The sequence below is a fragment of the Puma concolor genome, chromosome D2 (genome assembly GCF_028749965.1).
Source record: "Puma concolor isolate L17-30 chromosome D2, mPumCon1.1.hap2, whole genome shotgun sequence".
NCBI classification, from domain to species: domain Eukaryota; kingdom Metazoa; phylum Chordata; class Mammalia; order Carnivora; family Felidae; genus Puma; species Puma concolor.
In genome coordinates this window covers 68,305,813-68,325,929 of record NC_141677.1, presented here as the reverse complement: position 1 = coordinate 68,325,929, position 20,117 = coordinate 68,305,813, and the positions used below count along the sequence as shown (strand labels likewise).

Here is a 20,117-nt window from a genome sequence, read left to right as displayed (position 1 = left end):
GGTGTGTGAAAGACTGGATCCATGAGTGTTATTTGAATTAAAAGTTGAAAGTTTCTGAGTAAGGGGTGTGACAAGCTTTGCACTGTTGGTATTTCAGTTTGTTTTATTCTGCCTGGAGTTAGAATATAATCTATCTGTTTACTAGCAGGGGATATTCTTGTAGCCAAGACAGGCCAAGTTTATCTTGATAACCTTGGTTCTGGGTGCTGTTCGTCAGCCAGTTTGGGTTTTTGATTTTTGGTTTTGGTCATTATAAAGCTGTTTCTGGTCCAATGGCCTGATAAACTTGTCTTCCTTGCTGAACTTTGGGAATGGCAGTGTGGTTGGCCAAACGGCAGGTGATGTAACAGGCTCTCATCAGCCCTTCATCTCCTGCTAATGGTCCCGGAATATCAGAATTGGATGGCTTCTCCCTGGATGAGTAACTGAGAGTCAGGAATTGAGGCTTCTGTCAGACAAGTCGGGACCCATTGAGGGATTTTGAACAAGAGAATGGCGGGATTTTGAACAAGAGAAGGACCAGGGGTTAGTATGGATTGGAGAAGGGAGATACTGGAGACTGAGAAGCCATTGGGAGGCCATTGCAGGATTCCAGAGTCAGGATACAGAGGGCTGGGACATGATGCCGGCCTTAGGAGCAGAGAAGAGGGGAAGGATTGGACGAGAAGCCGTAGAACACAGACTGAGCGTGGACCTGACAGGCAGATGGCAGAGGGGTTTGGGAAGGTTGGAACCTGAGAGGGTTTGTGATGCCGTCCAGAGAAGCAAATGAGAAGTCCCGAGTCCCTTCCTTGGTTCCTGTGGAGAGGTGGGGCAGAGTTAGGGTGACTGCTAAGTGGGACTCTGGGGCCTTGCCAGGACTGTGAGGACAAGAAGGAAGGCTCGGCTTTGTGTGTGACCTGCTGCAGCAGCCTTCTCGGTAATAGAGAGGCTGCTGTTCTCTGTGGCTCTTGTTCCTAATTGTTTCATTTCAGGCTAGATTCAGAGTTGATGGAATTTCTCCTACGGGTGGGGAAGGGAGGGTGTTGGAGAATGAAGGAAAATCTTGAATTCTGTCCTTTGTGTACTTTCCAAAACACAAATACACACACCCACGCACTGTTCCGTGCTAGAGAGAAAATGCACCCCAAATGCATAATTACACGGGGACCTGGCAGTCCAGGGGCCTGGTCCTCACTGTCCTCTGCAACTCTGAGGGGTTCTTTCTCTGTAAACCCAGAATAAGGGTTGCCGTATCATGAGTTTGGGCCCAGAGAGACTTTTGAGGTGAGGAATTGTCCATTCTTTCTGGTAATCTGGATGCTTTCATGTACCATCTAAGTCAAACATTGGGATTTGTGGGCGCCATTGGCCCCACACCAGGAGAATCATTGGTTGGGGCCAGAGCTGTGCCAGCTCTGCCTTTCAGAAATCCAAATTCTTTATCCTTCCCATCTGTAAGGCTTTATATTCTGTTCTTGGGGGTAGTTTAATCGAAGGTTCATGTTCTGTCAGAGGTGACTGTGCCAACTTGAGTTTTTGGCTATTTTTATGGTTCTTCCTTCTGGAAGACTTGAATCAGATTTTCCTAAACTCTGTCCTACTCCCATTCTTCCTGGAGTTGGCTTCCTGTTTTGTATTTCTTAAACAGACTCTCTCCTAGGGTGGAGCAGTGATTTTTATCACAGAGTGATTTTATCCACTATATTAATTAGAGTAATGCTAGCTATGGTAACAGATCTCAACGTTTCAGTGGCCGGGTACTGTGGAGCCTTAACTCTTGTTTATGTAGCAGTCTGGAATGGGTGTTCTTGGTTGGTGGCTGACTTTCTTCCACTAGTAAGAGAGCGATTTGGAGCTCCAGGCTCTTTCCATCCTCTGATGCCACCATTCCGGCTGGTGGAAGGGGGAGGAGTGTGGAGAGGGCACACCCAGTTTTTACTCTCCTGACCCAGACATCACCTCGACCCCACATTCCATTTATGAGAACTACTCACTTGAGCCCACTTAGATGCAAGGGGGCATGGGAAATGAAGTCCTAGATGGAAATACAGTTGTTGGCAATATAGTAGGGGTTTAGTAAATGTAGCTACTAGTATCTGTTATCACCCAAGGCAGGGCATGGACAAATGTCAGTGTGGATGCTTCTGTAAAATTCTGATGTGGGAGGTCTCTGAGTGGAGTGGGTCAGAAAACTTTCTGGAAGAGGGCATATTTGAGCTGGATTTTGAGAGATGGCTAAGGCTTTTTTTTTTTTTTTTTTCCTCTTCTTTTCTGGTTTACAGATGTGCCTTATTTGGCTGTGTATTATTTACATTGTTTGAATTAGATGTCAACACTTAAAAGTTGGGTGATCTCTCGTGAACACATATATTTAGCCTCTCCTGAATTACTGAGGGTTGGCAACATGAGGCCTGCATTCCGGCATAACAGAATTCAGAGCTGAGAAGAGCTGCTCTCTCTGGAAGAGTCACTTCCTTATCCTGCTTTATTTGTTTAGTTTACTTGCCTGTACCCTAACACATTTAATGAGTTTGAAACCCCAGTTAATGATCCCTTCTGGTCTTGATAATGTATTAGTTTCCTGCTGCTGCTGTAACAAATTACCACAAACTTAGTGGCTTACAATAACACAAATCTATTATCTTTCAGTTCTGGAGGTCTGGAGTCTACAGTGGGTCAGTAGGGCTATGTTTTTTTTCTGGAGGCTCCAGAGGAAGATCTTATTTCCTTGCCTTTTCCAGTTTCTAGAGGCTACCTGCATTTCTTGTGTTGTGTCCCTTCTTCCATCTTCAAAGAGATGGCTAAGGTTTTAACTAGGTTGAAGGACAAAGGTTCATGTTTCCTTCTGCTTGTTCGTTTATTTATTTATTTATTTTATTTATTTTTAAAAAAAAATTTTTTTTTTTCAACGTTTATTTATTTTTGGGACAGAGAGAGACAGAGCATGAACGGGGGAGGGGCAGAGAGAGAGGGAGACACAGAATCGGAAACAGGCTCCAGGCTCTGAGCCATCAGCCCAGAGCCTGACGCGGGGCTCGAACTCACAGACCGCGAGATCGTGACCTGGCTGAAGTCGGACGCTTAACCGACTGCGCCACCCAGGCGCCCCTGCTTGTTCATTTATTCAGCAAATGTTGGTTAAGGACCTACTGTGTGTTACCTATACCATGATAGGTTACCTATACCTATACCATGATAGGGACAGGGACAGTGATGAACAAAGACAAATATCCCCATCTCATGCAACTGGTATTTTGGGGCAAGATAATACCATAATGATATAAAAAAAGCTCAAGAAGAGAAGCATCTAGAAAAATGTGCTATACAGAGAGGTAAAGGCCAGGTGGCCACTTTGGATAGTCCAGGCAAGCCCGTCTGCGGAGGTGACATCTGATCTGCAGTGTAATGATGAGAAGGAGCTGGCCATGCCATGATCAGAAAGGGACTTTGATAGGCACAAGGAAAAGCATGTGCAAAGGCCCTGAAGTAGGAATGAGCTTTGGAAATACAAAATACAGAAAGCAGGCGAGGTGGCTTGAACATCTCGGGTGGCTGGGAGAGTGGAGGGGAGTTCTGAGAGGACAGCAGTGTCCGATCAAGCAGTGCATTGGGGATGGGCTGGGTTTGGGTTCTATCCTAAGTATGACGGGAAGCTATGGTGAGTTTTGAGCAGGGTGCTAACATGGTGCATACAGACATTTTGGAAAGCTCACTCTGTGTGTGTGAAGAATGGATTGTAGGGTTCGTGGTCCATGGGGAGATGGTGGAGGCTTGGATTGAATGCTGGTCTCAGGTGGAGAGAAACGGTGGTTTTGGAGAGAAAGCCGATAGCTCTGCTTCCTTGTGCCTTTTCCCCCGTATGCTAAGGCTTTGGCTTGTTTTAGACCTTTTGCTGTTCTCTGGGGAGAGTGTTCTTGGGTTTTGCCAGCTTCATTGCTGGGGGAAGAGTGGGAGGCCCAGGCCCAGTGCTTGTCTGGCCTCTCTGCCTAGCCTGTTGGTGTGGAGGTGACAGCTTTGGTCAGTGACGGCTTTCTGGCATGTTGACTACTTAGGTCATGTCTAGACATTTTTGCCCAGACCTCGTCTTGATCCCAAACCAAACATGTCCACCTGCCGTTAATTCCACCTCCTTTTGGAGAAACCTGCCTCCCGCCTTTGCCAATGGGCAGCTGCTTTGAGAGGCCCTGTCCCTCCTCTCGGGCTTGCCCCAGTAGGGGTGGGACATTCCTCGAGAGCTGATCCCTGAGTGGAGACTAGCCGGGCCGAGATGAGCAATACCTTCTCTGCCAGTCCTTTGCTGGCAATCTCACTGTGTGTCACAGGTGGATGAGCCTCAAGCAGGGGACCCTCCTCATCCATCAGGAGCATCTCCTGTGTCTTCTCCATTGTGTACTGTGATTTTTAGTATAAGAGTTATTTTTGTTTACTTAGTTTTCCCGGCCTCTTGGATGCTTTTTCAGCATCTAGGAAGAAACTGATACTGTCTGTTCCATTGCATATATGTAGCACTCTCAGGTTTCTGGTGAGTTTTCTGTTTTAAACATTAACTTACTGTTCTTCACAGCAATCCTAGGAGAAGGGTGGGAACTCCTCCCTACCCTCCGTTTTTGCTTTACTTCTCTTTAGTTTTGCACCCAGTGATTGCTGGGTTTATAATCAAATGAGAAGTCTCCAGTTCATAAATGCTGCTGGCGGCCGTTTCCTTCTGCATTCTTCGTGCTGCCTGTTAAATGTTCCTCTATGGTTTGGGGATAAAACATGCGCCTGGTGTTGCTTTCAGCGGTGTGAAGGGACCTGTTTTAGAAATGAACAACTGAGCCTGAGAGACGCAGTGAGACTTGTTGCAGAGAGCTGGGCCTGCTGGAGGCCAGGTGTGACCTAGACCTGTCACGGCTCTCTGTACTGGCCCTCCGGCATCTCCGTGGGTAGTGTGCCTGTGCCTGGTTTGAGGCTGTGACTGCAGCTGCCCTGGTGAAAGGGGCAGGAGCAGAACATCGACGGCTTCTCACCCCTTCATCGTGTTGACCTAAAAACGCCTTGGTCCGGCAGCCCCGTTCTCCGTCCTCAGCATTCTGAGCCCTGCCGGGTCCTTTAGCTCGGGAGAAACCCGCTAACGGTAGAAGGAGCAGCAGCTGTGGAGGTGCGTGTGCCAGATCTGGGCCGTGCTGTTGACCTGTGAGTGGGCAAGCTGCTTAGAGAGTCTGTCTTCACACTTCGCTATATCCTGGAGAGGGAGAATGTGTCCTGTGGGAGCAGCATGGCCTGGCGCTTCAGAGCCCAAGTTCAAATCCTGCCTCTGCTACTTGCGTGACCTTGGGGAGATTCCTTCGTTCTCTGTGTGTCATGGGCTGTCACCAGAAGTAGCATGCCACGGCCCTGTGCCCTCTGCACAGGAATGAGAACCTTCTGTGTTCCACAGTCTCTAACCCCTTCCGCTTAGAGGCAGGGGGATGGGCAAGACCTGGTTTGGGACATGACGTTTTCTTTTGCTGAAGCCTCCTGGATTCATTGAGGAAGCGTTTCCATTTATTCCCCAACAGGAAGGGACAGGGTCTGCGTGGGAGCGATTGGGGCTGCTACCTTGGAGAAGAACACACACTTCAGGAAGTTCAGAAACAAGCCAATGCCAAAGAGATCTAAGTGAGAGAACTATTGGCGCCTAAAACAGAAATTCAGCCTTTCTTTTCAGAAAAATAACAGATGCCTAAATGCCAGTGGCAAGGAAGGGAGAAGGCTACTGGTTTGTTTTTCAAGATCTCAGTGAGGAAAGAGCAGTTTTGATCTGTTTCATCCTGACTCTCTTTGTTCTGCAGAAGAAGAAATAGAGGCTGGCAGGAGCAGCTCTTTTAGCCCTTAATTAATTGGGGTCTTCTGGATTGTGCGCTAATTTTTTTCATGTTCAGTTTGACTTTTTAGCTAGACTGTTCCTTGAAGGTCCGCCAGCCTTCGTGTCCCTGCGGGGCCTCGCACGTAGCTGAGCACGTGGAGCGCAGTTGGCACGTGACTGGTTGAGGTCCAGTTCGCCCTCCCTTTTGTTTTCCAGAGTGAGTACATTGCTCCGTGTGACTGTCGGCGGGCCTTCGTCTCTGGATTTGATGGCTCTGCGGGTGAGTTGCTAACTTCTCTGTCTGTTCTTTCTGTACTTTTGTTCACTTCCCAAAAATAACGGGGCCAGGCTTCAGCCTGTGATAGGACCCAAAAGAGAATGCAAGCCGGGCACTCGCCCTTGAACCTCTGCAGAAAGGTGTGAATTCCCAGCATCCCCCAGTTCCCTAAGGTCAGCTTTTAGTGGCCCTTTTCTCTACACTTTTGCTATTAAAGTTTTATTGTATTTATTTATTTATTTGCTCTTACAGTTTTAAGTAATTTTCGTTTAAAAAATGTTTTTGAACTTTTCATTGAAAATAATATACGTACAGAAAACCGTATTAATTAAACTGAAGATACCTGTGTCAACGGCACTCTATAAGTAATGGTCACTAACTGTACCCCAGAACCCTCACCTTAGCTTGCTGGTCCTGTGTAATTCTCCAAGTGCTTGCTTGGCTTCTGGGTAATTTCACTTTCAGTGTAAATAATAAAGGTGGGGACACCTGGGTGGCTCAGTCGGTTAAGTGTCCGACTTCGGCTCAGGTCGTTATCTCACGGTTCATGGGTTTGTGCCCTGTGTCAGGCTCTGTGCTGACAGCTCAGAGCCTGGAGCCTGCTTGGCATTCTGTGTCTGCCTCTCTCTCTGGCCCTCCCCCACTTAGGCTCTCTCTCCCTTTCAAAAATAAACAGGGGCGCCTGGGTGGCTCAGTCGGTTGGGCATCCGACTTCGGCTCAGGTCATGATCTCACGGTTCATGAGTTCGAGCCCCGTGTCGGGCTCTGTGCTGACAGCTCAGAGCCTGGAGCCTGTTTCAGATTCTGTGTCTCCCTCTCTCTCTCTGCCCCTTCCCTGATCATGCTGTGTCTCTCTCTGTCTCCAACATAAATATTAAAAAATTAAAAAATAATAATAAATAAATAAATAAATAAACATTAAAAAACTTAAATAATAAAGGTGAACATTGAGCTACATTGGTGCCCTGCCCTAACTTTTCCAAAACTGCCCTGTCCTTGAGTTTTAGGGTGATTTTTCCCCCTTCAGACTCCCATCATTAGGCTAGACTTGGCAAGAACCACTTCCTTTTGTGTATGTGCTTGTGTTGGCTGGCCCCTTAGGATTGCTTTTGGCTGGCACCTCTGCTGAAAGCCTTGAGTTCTGCCAGGCCTGTAGGAACTGAGGGCAGGTAGGGGTGGGAGATGTCAACCCCTGCTGGTGACCAGTGAGTCACCGTGAATATGTAGAGTCCAGTGGGTTTCTCAGAAAAGGTGAGACCATTCCTCTGGAGTAGAGCAGATCACCGTGCTGGAATCGTTTTCACCTCCGTGTTGTTGATTATGAGGCCATTTTGACCATAGGTGCACAGTCCTCTGTTCTTTTGGCCTTGACTCGAGCTGTGCAAATGGGGTACTGTGCAGGGACCAGGCCTCAGGCAGCCTTCAGAGCTTGGCCCACAGCTTGTTCTCAGTGGCTTTGTGTTCTTTGGCCTGGAGCTTTCTCTGGAGTCAAAGGCCCATCTGCGCCGCTGGAGTGAGGGGTGGTGGGAGGCTGGGCCCCAGGGCTCACTGTGCTTGCCTGCCTGCCACCACCGTGTGCAGCTTCTGCGTGGTTGTCAGAAACGTTTCTCTTTTGTTTGTTTACTCCCCTGCTGCAGGCACAGCCATCATTACGGAAGAGCATGCGGCCATGTGGACCGACGGACGTTACTTTCTCCAGGCTGCCAAGCAGATGGACAGCAACTGGACGCTCATGAAGATGGGTGTGTAGAGACATGGCCAGCCCAAATTCAGTTGGCCAGCTTTGGGAAGGGACCCTAGGGTTTTATGAGGTCATGGACCCTTTTGAGGGTATCTTAGTCAGCTTTGGCTGCCATAACAAAATACCAGAGACGAGGTGGCCTAAACAGCACAAGTTTGTTTTCTCAGTTCCGAAGGCTGGAAGTCTAAGATCAGGGTGTCAGTATAGTCAGGTTCTGGTGTCAGCCCTCCTCCTGATTTGCAGACGGCTGCCTTCTCACTGTGTCCTCATACGGCAGAGAGATAGATCTCTTTTCTTCTTTTTAAAGGGCCACCAATCCTATCAGATTAGAATTCCACCTTTTTGACTTCATTTAATCTTAATTACCTCCTAAAATCCTTCTGTCCAGATACAGTCACATTGAGGTTGGGGCTTCAACATGTGAATTTGGGAGACACCATCCAGGTCATGGCACCAGAAAACCCTCTTTCTCTCACATTTACGTGCACATACACACACACAAGCATGCATTCGGGGCTGTGGGGCTGTTATAAATGAACAGGCTAGTGATCTTTAAACTTTCTGATTGCATGCCTCCGTTAATGGCTCATGCACCCTCAACATATATGTATACTTGTTTATGTGTTTAGATATACGTGCTGCTGTCCATCTGCATTTCAAATGTGAACAAAAATTAATTTCTTTGTTTTTTAGAAAAAATGAATACAAATAGACCTCCTAAAATTTTCTGTTTGCGCCCTGGTGGATCAGTCAGTGTACCCCTGGGGTATGGGCATCTCTCCTTGGAGCCCACATCTCCAGCTGTCAGGTCTGTTAGCACTTTGCGGGGGGGCAGAGTGTCAGAGGAGCAAATTCTGCTCATTCCTTCAAGTAGGTATTTGGTTTCCCCAGGGAATGAATCTTCCTTCTTTCCACGTCTGTCTCTAGTTTGCCTGAGCCCCTCTTTCCTCAGGCATTTCTCCTGCATAGGGAAATTCTGGTGGGTTTGGTTGGGGAGTGATTCATCCCTGGGGTTTTGCCAGATATCTGTCTGCTAGGAAATAGCATGACTTCATCCTATAAAAGTCATACGAGGGGCATTAAAAGAAACTTCGTTAGTAAGTGGCTTTTTAGTGGTTTGGGGAAAAAATAGCCAAGAGTCAAATAGCAAAATAACAGCTCAGTGCCAGCTTTTAGGCAGTTTTTGGAATTGAAGTTCGTGAGCTCATTTCTTTATAAATCTTCGAACTTCCCCTCTGTGGTTATGTGGTTATCAGCAGTCCGTAGGGAAAATAGTGAAGATAAGTACTGGTTTAGAATATATGAACTTTCACTCTAAATATACATGTATTTCACCAAGCTGTTAAGTTTTTAGTAAAAATCTCATCAGTTAAGAAGCACGCATCCAAACATAGAAGGTATTGGCTTGGATTAAAGAAAAACTGGAATATCAAAAATAACTTCAGTTCCTTTCTTGGAGCTTGTTTGGTGTCCTATGACGAATCGCTCGGAAGAAACGGGAAGGGCTGTTTGCTCTCAGGAGTTGGAAAGCCAGGGAGCCATTGTAAAGATGATGGTGACGGGTACCTGTGTGTTCCTGTCTTAATCTTTGGAAAGATTTCTTTGCTGCAAAGGCTTGTGTTCAGCCCTCCAGTCAGACCTGGTTGAGGGGCGGGAGCCTTCTCTCTGCCACCCTCCCTTCCAGTGAGGGGAGAGTACCATGGCGTGTGTTTCTCTTACCTGGTGTGGGATGTGAGGGAGGCCCCCAGCTCCCAGCCTTCACCAGTCACCACCCAAGTGCTCTTCAAGTGACCACTGGTGGTAAAGTGACCGATGGCGGAGAAGATGTTGTTTGCAGTGACACGTGTACCTATGTTGCAGTGATTCCGGGGGTGCTGTTTTGACCAGGAGTCGAATGAAAATCTTGCCTTTTCTTTTTGTTGTCTTCTTACTTTATCGTATGCTTCCGTCTTAATACACCTGGGTGTTAAGGGGCACCTGGGTGACTCAGTTAAGCGTCTGAGTCTTGATTTCGGCTCAGGTCACGATTTTGCGGTTCATGAGATTGAGCCCTGCATTGGGCTCTGCGCCAACAGCACAGACCCTGCTTGGGACTCTCGCTCTCCCTGTCTGCCCCTCCCCCCGCTTGTGCATTCCCTCCTCTCTCTCTCTCTCTCTCTCTCTCTCTTTCTCAAAAAAAAAAAAAAAAAGAAAAAGAAAAACACACCATTTTATACTTCTTGCAGCCTTCCAGGATTAAGGGAAGTTCAGATTTTTTCATGTGCCACCCATCTACCTTAGAGAAGGTGCTTAATAAAGGCCCTGTTATCATGATGTTGGTGAATTGCTTCCTTCTGGGTAGGACCGTGAGCTTGGTTCCACTGGGAATTGTTTCTTCTCTGTTCTTCCCTCTGTAGGTCTGAAGGACACACCCACTCAGGAAGACTGGCTGGTGAGTGTACTTCCTGAAGGATCCAGGGTTGGTGTGGACCCACTGATCATTCCTACTGGTGAGTGAGCTGGCGTCCTTCCAGCTTGGGTGAGGAAGTGGGTTCTAGATGCCTCTCCATTGTCCTTCTTTGTTTGTGGGACGTGGATCCTCTGGGGGCTCGGTGTGACTTGACGTCATGGTAAAGATCAAGGTGAGGAGAGGAGTTCTGGCAGAGAGGCAGGGGAAGGCGGTTGGTGGTGAAGATCACCTCTTTGCAGTTCTGCGTCCTATGCACCCAGCACTAGGCCACGGGAGGATCGCCTTTCAGAAGGCGCTGGCTCTCAAGGCTCTGCTGCCTGCCTTGGCCGAGATGGCGTTCAGTTCATGCATGGCTGGGCCACGTGTATTTCTCCCCAGATTACTGGAAGAAGATGGCCAAGGTTCTGAGAAGTGCAGGCCACCACCTCATTCCTGTCAAAGAGAACCTTGTGGACAAAATCTGGACAGACCGTCCTGAGCGCCCATGCAAGCCCCTCCTCACCCTGGGCCTCGATTACACAGGTCAGAACTGTGCTGCATGCAGCAGGGCCCCCAGCCATCGTCCCTTCCACCTGTCACCTTTGTCTTCATCGCTGTCCTGAATCAGAGTTGAGCTTGAGCTCACGGGAGGATTCTGCCCCATGCTGGCACTGGCACTGGTGGGGTATTTCATGAAGGCAGGAGCTTTATTTGTTTCCAGGGTTGGCACCTACTTACCACCTACTTTGCATAATTTATTCTTGCCCTGCTCTTCTGGGCAGACCTTTGGCTGCTGCTAAGATGGCTTTTTTACTACGCTGTTGCTCGCTGCCTCTCACGTGTCTGATATTGGAAACAGGGCTGAGGGGTTTCTAGCTTCCATTTCCTTTTCTTTTGCCCGCGTTTGTAGGTTTACCTCCCCACCCCATCTCATACCTTCTGCTTTAGCGGCTTTGGGGCATGGGTTTCTTAGGCCTGTATGATAGTGGTCGGTGTGGAGCAAGTTCTGCGAACCATTTGTGGGAGCTGAAAGTGTGGATTTATGAGTGAGGGATACACAGAGAGGCCAGGGAGGTGGGGCTGAAGGGGAGGAAGTCGTGTGGTAGAAACAGCAGAGTAGAGGTGGATGGGGGATGTCTGGAATGTAGGCAGATTGCCCAGAGGGGTCCTGGGAAGAAAGCATTATAGCCCAGACTCTTGCCAAGTTTTAAACAGCATTCCCGAGCTGATCTTCAAAGCGGTGTTGGTTGTGGGGGCAGCCCCCAGCTTGCTCTCCTTGTGATGCCCTCACCAGAGGGTAGCTCAGATTCAGGGGGATAGGTCCAGGGAGTGGCCCAGGGTCAGCTAGACATTTTCCATTCGCATGTTTTGAGTTTTTTAGAAGCTGAATCAGAGGCGCTGACCTATTACTTGTAGGAGAGGGGAGAGCAGACGTTGGGGGTAAGACTTGTGTTCAACAAACACGAGTACCCTACTATGTGCAGGACACTATGCCAGGTGCTGGGTGAATAAGACAGAGGGTCGTCCTGTTCCCAGGTGGCTGTAACCGGAGGTGAAAGTACCGTTTCGTGGTGGGGATTGTGGTGGTCGTGGTAGTGATGGGGTGAGCTTCCCCAGGGCTACCATTCCATCGGGAGAGCCACAGGGAGGCCCTGGCTATGACAGGGCAAGTGTGATTTAGAAGTAGTGGTCCCAGTGAGTCAGATTGCAGGGAGTACCTAGGTCTTAGCACCAAAGGGCGAGTCTCTCGGCTCCAAGAACGTAAAGTGGGTGGTATTCCCCCGGCCTGTAAGACTGGGTGAGTTTTCCCTCCTGGGCAGTATGTTCTCGTAGCTCCCTGTGCCTCTGCTGTTGTGCCAGTTTTTACACGGAAGTGTAACTGTTGCTGGTTTAATTATTTGCCTTCCCATCTAGGTTGTAAGCCCCCTGAGGGCAGGGACTGGGTATAACTCAGAGCTGTAGCCACGGTGACCAGCACAGTGCCTGGCAGATACCTATGCCTGGGAAGTCTAGGTGCTTCATAGACATTTGTTGGATGAACAAATGTATCAATTTTGTCGGTGAGGCAGTCAGGGCTCTTGAAAGTCAACAGGTTTGGACAGAGGCTTAAATCCAGGCCTCCTGTTTGCTCAACCAACATGCTCCCTATAACAGGTGGTGCTGGCTCAGAATGTTTGGGATGGGTTCTTTCAGTTGGCTCCCGTGGGTCCCTGGAACCAGGGCCAGAGCCGCAAGCACGTTTGTTTCTTGCAGGCATCTCCTGGAAGGACAAGGTTGCAGACCTTCGGTTGAAAATGGCCGAGAGGAACGTCGTGTGGTTTGTGGTCACTGCCCTGGATGAGATTGCGTGTGAGTGCTCTGGCTTTACTGTTTGGGCATGTTACCCGGTCTCTCCCTTGGTTCTCTGGGAATCTGTGTGTTCGTGCAGATCAGCTTTCTGAGTGGCCAGGGAATAAACAAAAGACTTATGTCACCAATGGGTATATGATGCACCAAGTAGGATGGAGAAAGAATTATAGAGGATGGGAGAGGGGAATGTAGCTTTGCCCAAAGTGGTATTACAGCTAGGGGCTGATGTTAAATCTATGGTGGATGTCCACCTCTGACCAGTCTCTTCAGGACTGGGACACCTCTGAGGAAGGACATTCCTTCCTAACACTTAATGTCTGTCAGTATTTTGTGTCTATCAATATTCATGTCTCTTTATAGCTGTAGAAGTGGCACCATAGGAGATTATTTTTTTCTCTATACTTTTTCTTTAGGCCCCTGTGTTCTTCACAGTGAGAATGTTTTAGAAATATTTCTCTTTTAAAAAAATTTTTGTTTTTATTTACTTATTTAGAAAGAGAGAGAGAGAGAGCAAGCAAGGGAAGGGCAGAGAGAGAGGGATAGAATCCCAAGCAGGCTCCACACTGTCAGCGCACAGCCTGATAATGGGGCTTGAACTCATGAACCATGAGAACATGACCTGAGCCAAGATCAAGAGTTGGAAGCTTATGGGGTACCTGGGTGGCTCAGTTGGTTAAGTGTTGACTTTAGCTCAGGTCATGACCGTGTGGTTTGTGAGTTCGAGCCCCATGTCGGGCTCTGTGCTGACATCTCGGAGCCTGGAGCCTACTTCAGATTGTGTGTCTCTCTCTGCCCCTCCCCTACTTGTGTTCTGTTTCTCTCTGTCTCTGTCTCTGTCTCTCTCAAAAATAAACAAACATAAAAAAAAATACAAATAAATTAAAAGAGTTGGATACTTAATTGACTGAGCCACCCAGGCACCCCATGTTCTAGAAATATTTGTACCTCAGAAAACTCAGGAACTATAAATATTTTTCACCAGCTTTTTTGATACGATAGCAGTTTCTGAATCTTTAGACCTTAAACAACCTGCATGCAATTGTTTAGTACCTGTCATCCTCTAGAACCTGAAGGAATCTTGGTGAATCTTCCTGTTCTGTCTTCCTTTTCTGACTGGGTTTGACCCAGGGTGACTGAGAAGAGGCACTACCTCATTTTTTAATTTTCTCATTAGAGAAAGAGACCTTACTACACAGTGTCCTATGTCTCCAGTCCCCAGCCCCAAAACTTTGTCAGATATCAGTGATACTTGACATGTATCAGTGACTTATATCCTTAATTAATTAATAACCTTGACATCAGGGAAAATAACATATATAAAGTTAATTTCTCCCTTTGATTTTAAGAAAACACACTCCCATTGTGGAAAACCTGGAAAATGTAGAGGAAGTAAAAAGAAAAAGAAAAAAAAGCACCTACAATTTTGTTACCCAGAGATCATCACTGTTAATATTTGGCGCGTATATAATTTTGAAGCTTGATTTTTTCCAAAGTATCAGCATACTTTAAGCATGTATAATCGTAACTTAAGTAAATATAAATATCCCATCATATGGTTGGTTATACCATAATTTACTTTACCCATTCCCTTAAGGATGACCTGAGGTTATTTTTGATTTTCTCATGATTTTATTATGATGCCGCCATCAAAATCTCAGTGCATCAAAATCTGTGTCTTGGTTTCTGATGATTTTCTTCTATTTCTGGTTGCTTTCAGGGGTGGTATTATGGGTTAGAGGGTGTGCATGTGGTAGGCCTTTGGACCCATCTTGCCATTTACCTGCTAGAATTGTTTACAGTGGATAGGAATATGCCTGTCTTGCCACACCCTTCCCAGTCCCAAGTACTGGCATTTTTATTTTTTAAAATTTTATCAAAAAAATTTTTGTAATGTTTGTTTATTTTTTGAGAGAGAGACAGAGACAGAGACAGAGAGAGAGAGAGATAGTGTGAGCAGCAAAGGGGCAGAGAGGTAGAGGGGGACAGAGGATCTGAAGCAGGCTCTGTGCTGACAGCAGAGAGCCCGAAGCAGGGCTTGAACTCAGAAACCCTGAGATCATGACCTGAGCCGAAGTCAGACAGACACTTAACCGACTGAATCACCCAGGTGCCCTGGTACTGTCATTTTTAAACTGCTCATCTGATAGGTAAAGCTTCATTGCTTTGTTGTGAGAAGCCATTATTTTAAAATAGACGTAGAGCTTTTCTCACTACGAGTTTTTAAATACTGTATTCTTCAGGAGAGCAAGCATTAGGCATCTGGAAGCTTTGAGACCCTAGCTATTCTCTCTGCTGGCCACTTTAGTTTCTTAAACATACAATGATCTCCCCAGACTTTAAACATAGAGTGATCTCCCCAAACTCCTTCAAACATACAGTGATCTTCCCAAACACCTTTAACACTGGCTGTAGGCGGGGCCTCCACTCCAGTTCGGTATCATAGCTGACCCTTGGGTGGGCTCCGATACGGGTTTCATTCTTGGGCTTAAAGGCCACCACCACTCACTCCCTGCTTTTGTTCCTCTGCTGGGAAGCTCCGCCTCCTCGGGGCTCCTTGACTCTTAGCCGGAGGGCCTTGTTGGGCTCCCTCACCATCCTGGGTGGGTCTCAGTCTTTCTACCTGAGGACGTTGTTTGCTTCAGAAGGGAGAGAGTGCTTGGCTCCTTTCCCTTTACTTGGGAATGCCGGTTTGCTGCAGCAAGGCCAGGTCTGGCAGGTCACCACCAGGGGGACAATTTCAACTCTTTGGAGGGTAATCCTCCTGTTTTTTGACTAACTTCCATTCTGTTCCCGGGACAGCAATATGGTAGCATAAGAAACAGTTTTGGTGCCATCATTTGGCGGGCATGAGCGACTGCAGCTCCAAGTGGAACCAGGAAGTGAGGTTTCCGGCTTTTCTGAGAGATGTCACGGAGTCCTTCCATGGAAGCCTTCCATGGATGTTGAAGCGTTTCCCTCCCCCTACAGGCTCTCTCTTGTAATCTCAAGTCAAGCAAGTGACGGGGCTTTTATTTTTTTCTTTTAAGGGCTGTTCAATCTCCGAGGATCAGATGTGGAGCACAATCCGGTGTTTTTCTCCTATGCAATCATAGGATTGGAGACGATCATGTGAGTGTTGGGCCACACTGGAAGGTCCTTCCTTCCTCACAGCTCCTCAGATTCCCCGTCTCCCCTTGCTGGTCGACCCCGTCACTACCTGACATCCCGCTGATGCACTGCTTTTCTTCTGCTTTCTCCCTTTCCCGCTCCTCTTTCCTTTCCCTTCTTGTCTTCCTTAACAGCAGGTATTTTTTTTTACATCCTGCCTCTCTCTTAATCTCCCAAATACCTTGAAATCTATGAAAGTCTCTCCAGTACTAGAAGATAGGAAAAAAACCAAACAAACTAGGCAGGACATCAGAACAAAACCAGAATGAAGCTATTTCACAAAATTCCTGCTGCAAAGTCTTGGTCAGGCCACACATTTGATTCTAAATTTTGTAGCAGCCAGTTGCAAAGGGATGTACAGGCTCAGTTATACAGTCTTGGGTCCTTAGTTCAAATAAACCCAGGCATTTGGAAGGTCAGAAATGACTCCGGAAGCCCCCCCCCCCCCCCCCCCCCCCCCCGTCAAACTTTATGTATTAAAGCATTGCTTGTGGCCTTCCTGCAGTTGTTCTTTTATTTGGATGGCTCTTTATTCAGATAACATTTATTAAGTTGATAGGGTCTCTATTGGGTGCTAGGGTGAATGAGACAGGGTGCTGGGCTGGAGCTGGGGGATGAATGTCTCTTCAGGGGCTTCAGGGCATGTAAGTGGGCACTGACTTGTCAGTGGGATGGGTATGGATGTTACAGGAGGGGCCTGACCTAAACTTGGGCATCAGAGGAGACTCTTGGGGAAAGTAATATCGAAGCAGAGATCGAGGGTGCATGTGCGTTGGCTAGGTGAGCTGGGAGTGAGGAGAATGGTGGTGTAAGCAGAGGGCATGACATTTTCAGTGGCTCTGGGCAGGAGAGAGCACACTGCCTGAGGAGGGCCTGGAGTGGTTCAGTGTGGTGGGAACATAGAGTGTGAGGCTGGAAGGTGAGCAGGGGCCACCTAAAGGAAGGCCCATGAGCGGTGTCCAGGAGCTCGGACCTTTATCCTGAGGACACTGGGGAGCTATTGAACGACTTTTTCACAGGGAACCACATGATCAGGTTTGTAAATCATAAAGAATACTGTGACTGGGAAAACTGTGCTGGCTGGAGCAAGACTGGATGCAGGGACCAGTTAGGAGGCTCTGGTGCTAATCCAGCGGAGAGATGGGGGCAGCCTGAACCTGGCTGGTGACTAGACAAGGCCACGGTCAAAGCTGGACAGATTTGATCAGGATTTACACTATAGGCCCAAAGATCTTAGTGGCGGGAAGGGACAGTGTCCATGTCCCGGCTGGGGGAATGGAGTGGATGGTGATAACATACACGGGGATAGGGACACAGTTTGGGGAGCAGGATTTGAGAAGGGAATGGGGAGGAAGGGGAACTGCTTGGTTTTGGTTGCTAGAAGGTGGAGCCTGTTGTGTATGTGTGGGTGTGTGCTTCCCCCCCTCACTCACGTGTCCTCCTTTTTCTGTTGCCTTACCCCTGGCCCCTCTGCAGGCTCTTCATTGATGGTGACCGCATAGATGCCCCCAGTGTGAAGGAGCATCTGCTTTTTGACATGGGCCTAGAAGCCGAATACAGAATCCAGGTGCTTCCCTACAAGTCCATCCTGGGCGAGCTCAAGGCTCTGTGTGCCAATCTCTCCCCAAGGGAGAAGGTGTGGGTCAGCGACAAGGCCAGCTACGCCGTAAGCGAGACCATCCCCAAGGTTGGTAGCCCTGCTGAGGCCCATCCAAAGTCGGCCACATTCCAGCTGCCAGCCCCTTCCCAGTTCTGGCATCATGCAGCTTTGTCTTTGAAACAGAGGTTGTTTTGGAAGATCTCGGGGACTGATTGTCAGATCAGAGATGTCCTCTCCCTAGATGAGCCCTTTGGGCTAGAGCCATGTTGAGAGTCTGAGGGCCCTTAGAACTCATTGAGTCCTGTGTTGTCCAGAGTGTGGCATGAGAGATGATTTTAGGTGGTATATACTAATACTTAGGTTTATTTAAATATTCTCTGTTTTAAAAGCAATTCAGCATATACTAGAAAAACTATTTCTAGTATTTGAGACCATGATGATATAAAAATTGTTTCTTAAGACAGAATTTAACAAACTAAGTTGATTTGAAGATGGTCTAAAGAGGGGCGCCTCCTGGGTGGCTCAGTCGGTTGAGTGTCCAACTTTGGCTCAGGTCATGATCTCGCCGTTCGTGAGTTTGAGCCCCATGACAGCTCAGAGCCTGGAGCCTGCTTCAGATTCTGTGTCTCCCTCTTTCTCTGCCCCTCCTCTGCTTGTGCTTTGTCTCTCTCTCGAAAAATAAATAAACATTTAAAAAAATATTTTTTAAATAAAGATGGTCTAAAGAAAAGAAGTAAAGGTCAGGAGGGCTGGCAGCCGGTGTAAGAGCTGTGTAGGTGGTAGGAGAACTCTGGGAAACACTACTCTGCGTGTGCTCCTCCCTCACCACGTTTTACAGCTAAGGAGACTGGAGGCCCAGAGAGGCTTGGGAAGTTGGGGACTTGTTGAAAGTCAAATGATAGTGATACCCCTGCCCTTTACTCAGCCCCTGTTGGGTTATTCTAAGCAGTGAACACCTGTCCTCTCATTTTAACTAGGGCCCAGGGCATGACTGGAATCCAAGCCACCTTGGATTGTAGCCTTTTCGAACATCCTGTCTGGAGCCTCTGGCTGCCAAGTGCCCTTTAGCAAGCCCAGGGGTCTCCTCTCTTCTCCATCCTGGAAAGAGCCCCGGCCTGGCCCACTGAGACCTGGCTTGCCAGTACGCCCTGCCACTCTCACACTGTGTGACACTCATCTGCTCAGAGATTTGTTTCCTTGACCTAAGTTAGGGGATCATGCCTGCCTTCTCTGTTTCATGAGGGCTCTGCACGTAGGAGTGAGGGAATAAGGAGCCTAGAAGGAATGAAAGCCTTTCAACAAGCTCTGTGCGAGTGCAAGGTGATCCTAAACCCCCCTCCCGGAGTGCAGGGCTGGCCTCTGACTCGTTCTCATTGGGAAGGGTCTTCCCCAGCCCTTTACGATCAGATCGTGAACAGTAGGTGATTTGTGATCCCTGAGCAAGATGGGAAGGAGCAGGAGCCCTCCCTCAGTCGTGTGTGTCCCCAGTGGGAAAAAGCCTCCTTTGTGCTTTTTCAAGAAAGGGGTTATTTCAGTCAAGCTTTGATCTGTTAATGGACTCTGACCATGACCATGGAAGCTTGAAAAGCAGTGTCTTCCTGATGGCCGGCAGCCAGCAGTGCCAGAGAGCTGAAGATGTGGGGGACAGAAGAAAAATAATCTTGTTTGATGTACTTTACCTTTTGGAAGCGTTCGAGCCCCTCTTGTCATGCTCAGAGTCTTCAACCAAAAGGGGCAGGACTTCGATCCCCAGGCACAGCTCCATGGGTCCTGAATGGGAGCTCTTCACATGACCTGTCTTGACGTGCTGGGTGAAGAGGTGATTGCCTTGGTCTTGGGTGAGTGGAGCCAGACTCAGTTTCCCATATTACGCCTTTTGCCCCTAGGATCATCGATGCTGTATGCCTTACACCCCCATCTGCATCGCCAAAGCTGTGAAGAATTCTGCCGAATCAGAAGGCATGCGGCGAGCTCACGTGAGTAAAGCAGCCCGTGCAAAGGGGGTGTGTATGGTGGTTGGAAGGCCCAGTCCCTCATCTGCTGTGTGGCTTTGAGCCTGGCACAAGGCCGGAAATTTTTTGAGCCTTCCAGCGTTAGTGAGAAAATGAAGTAGAATACTCAGTGGGCTAGATCTTTATAAAGTACAATGTATAACACAAAAAAGGCGACGACGACGATGATGATTATGATGGAGAAGAAGAAGAATAAGAAGGTGATGCCTCTTAAAAGGCCCAAGGTATGTTTCAAGGCCAGTGGTGGGTCTAGAAAGATTTGAGGCCCACAGATGGCATTTGCCAGTGACTTGTCTTTCCTGCCTCTGGAGGGCAGGAATGAATCCACTGAGGGATTTACCTTTGCTCTCGGCAGGCCCTTCCCCAGTTGTGCCTGATGGGTCCGGCTTTCTCAGAACCACGTTAGGGCTGGGCACTGAATTTACCCAGCTGATTTTCAGTAATAACTTAAAAAAAATTGTCTCTATTCTTTGCACAGATTAAAGATGCTGTTGCCCTCTGTGAACTCTTTAACTGGCTGGAGAAAGAGGTTGGTTCTTCGTCTTGTTTTAACACATGGATGTAGATTATTCAGAAGTTCTCAACATGTGATTCAAACTGTGGCACCTCCATGTTCTGGTGACCACGAGGTGTAAGGTCTTGATCTAATTTTAGTCCTTACTTTTGGTAGTTCTTTCTGGAAATTTGGTGTGTGTGTATTTAGAAGTTTTTTTAATTGTAGAAAATAGTAACACAGATGAAGACAGAATTTCCT

The 20,117-nt window shown here is 47.9% G+C and overlaps 1 protein-coding gene across 5 annotated transcripts in view; it reads left to right on the top strand.

Moving 5' to 3' along the window:
- Positions 1-20,117, top strand: part of XPNPEP1 (X-prolyl aminopeptidase 1) — a 59,760-nt gene that overhangs the window by 24,478 nt on the left and 15,165 nt on the right. For all 5 annotated transcript variants that reach the window (XM_086680822.1, XM_025917693.2, XM_086680824.1 and 2 more), the window contains 9 exons: positions 6,026-6,089; positions 7,724-7,828; positions 10,224-10,316; positions 10,655-10,798; positions 12,509-12,604; positions 15,631-15,712; positions 17,228-17,438; positions 19,238-19,327; positions 19,842-19,892. In XM_086680822.1, the coding sequence (XP_086536948.1) occupies positions 6,026-6,089; positions 7,724-7,828; positions 10,224-10,316; positions 10,655-10,798; positions 12,509-12,604; positions 15,631-15,712; positions 17,228-17,438; positions 19,238-19,327; positions 19,842-19,892 (936 nt within the window). The remainder of the gene's footprint in view (positions 1-6,025; positions 6,090-7,723; positions 7,829-10,223; positions 10,317-10,654; positions 10,799-12,508; positions 12,605-15,630; positions 15,713-17,227; positions 17,439-19,237; positions 19,328-19,841; positions 19,893-20,117) is intronic.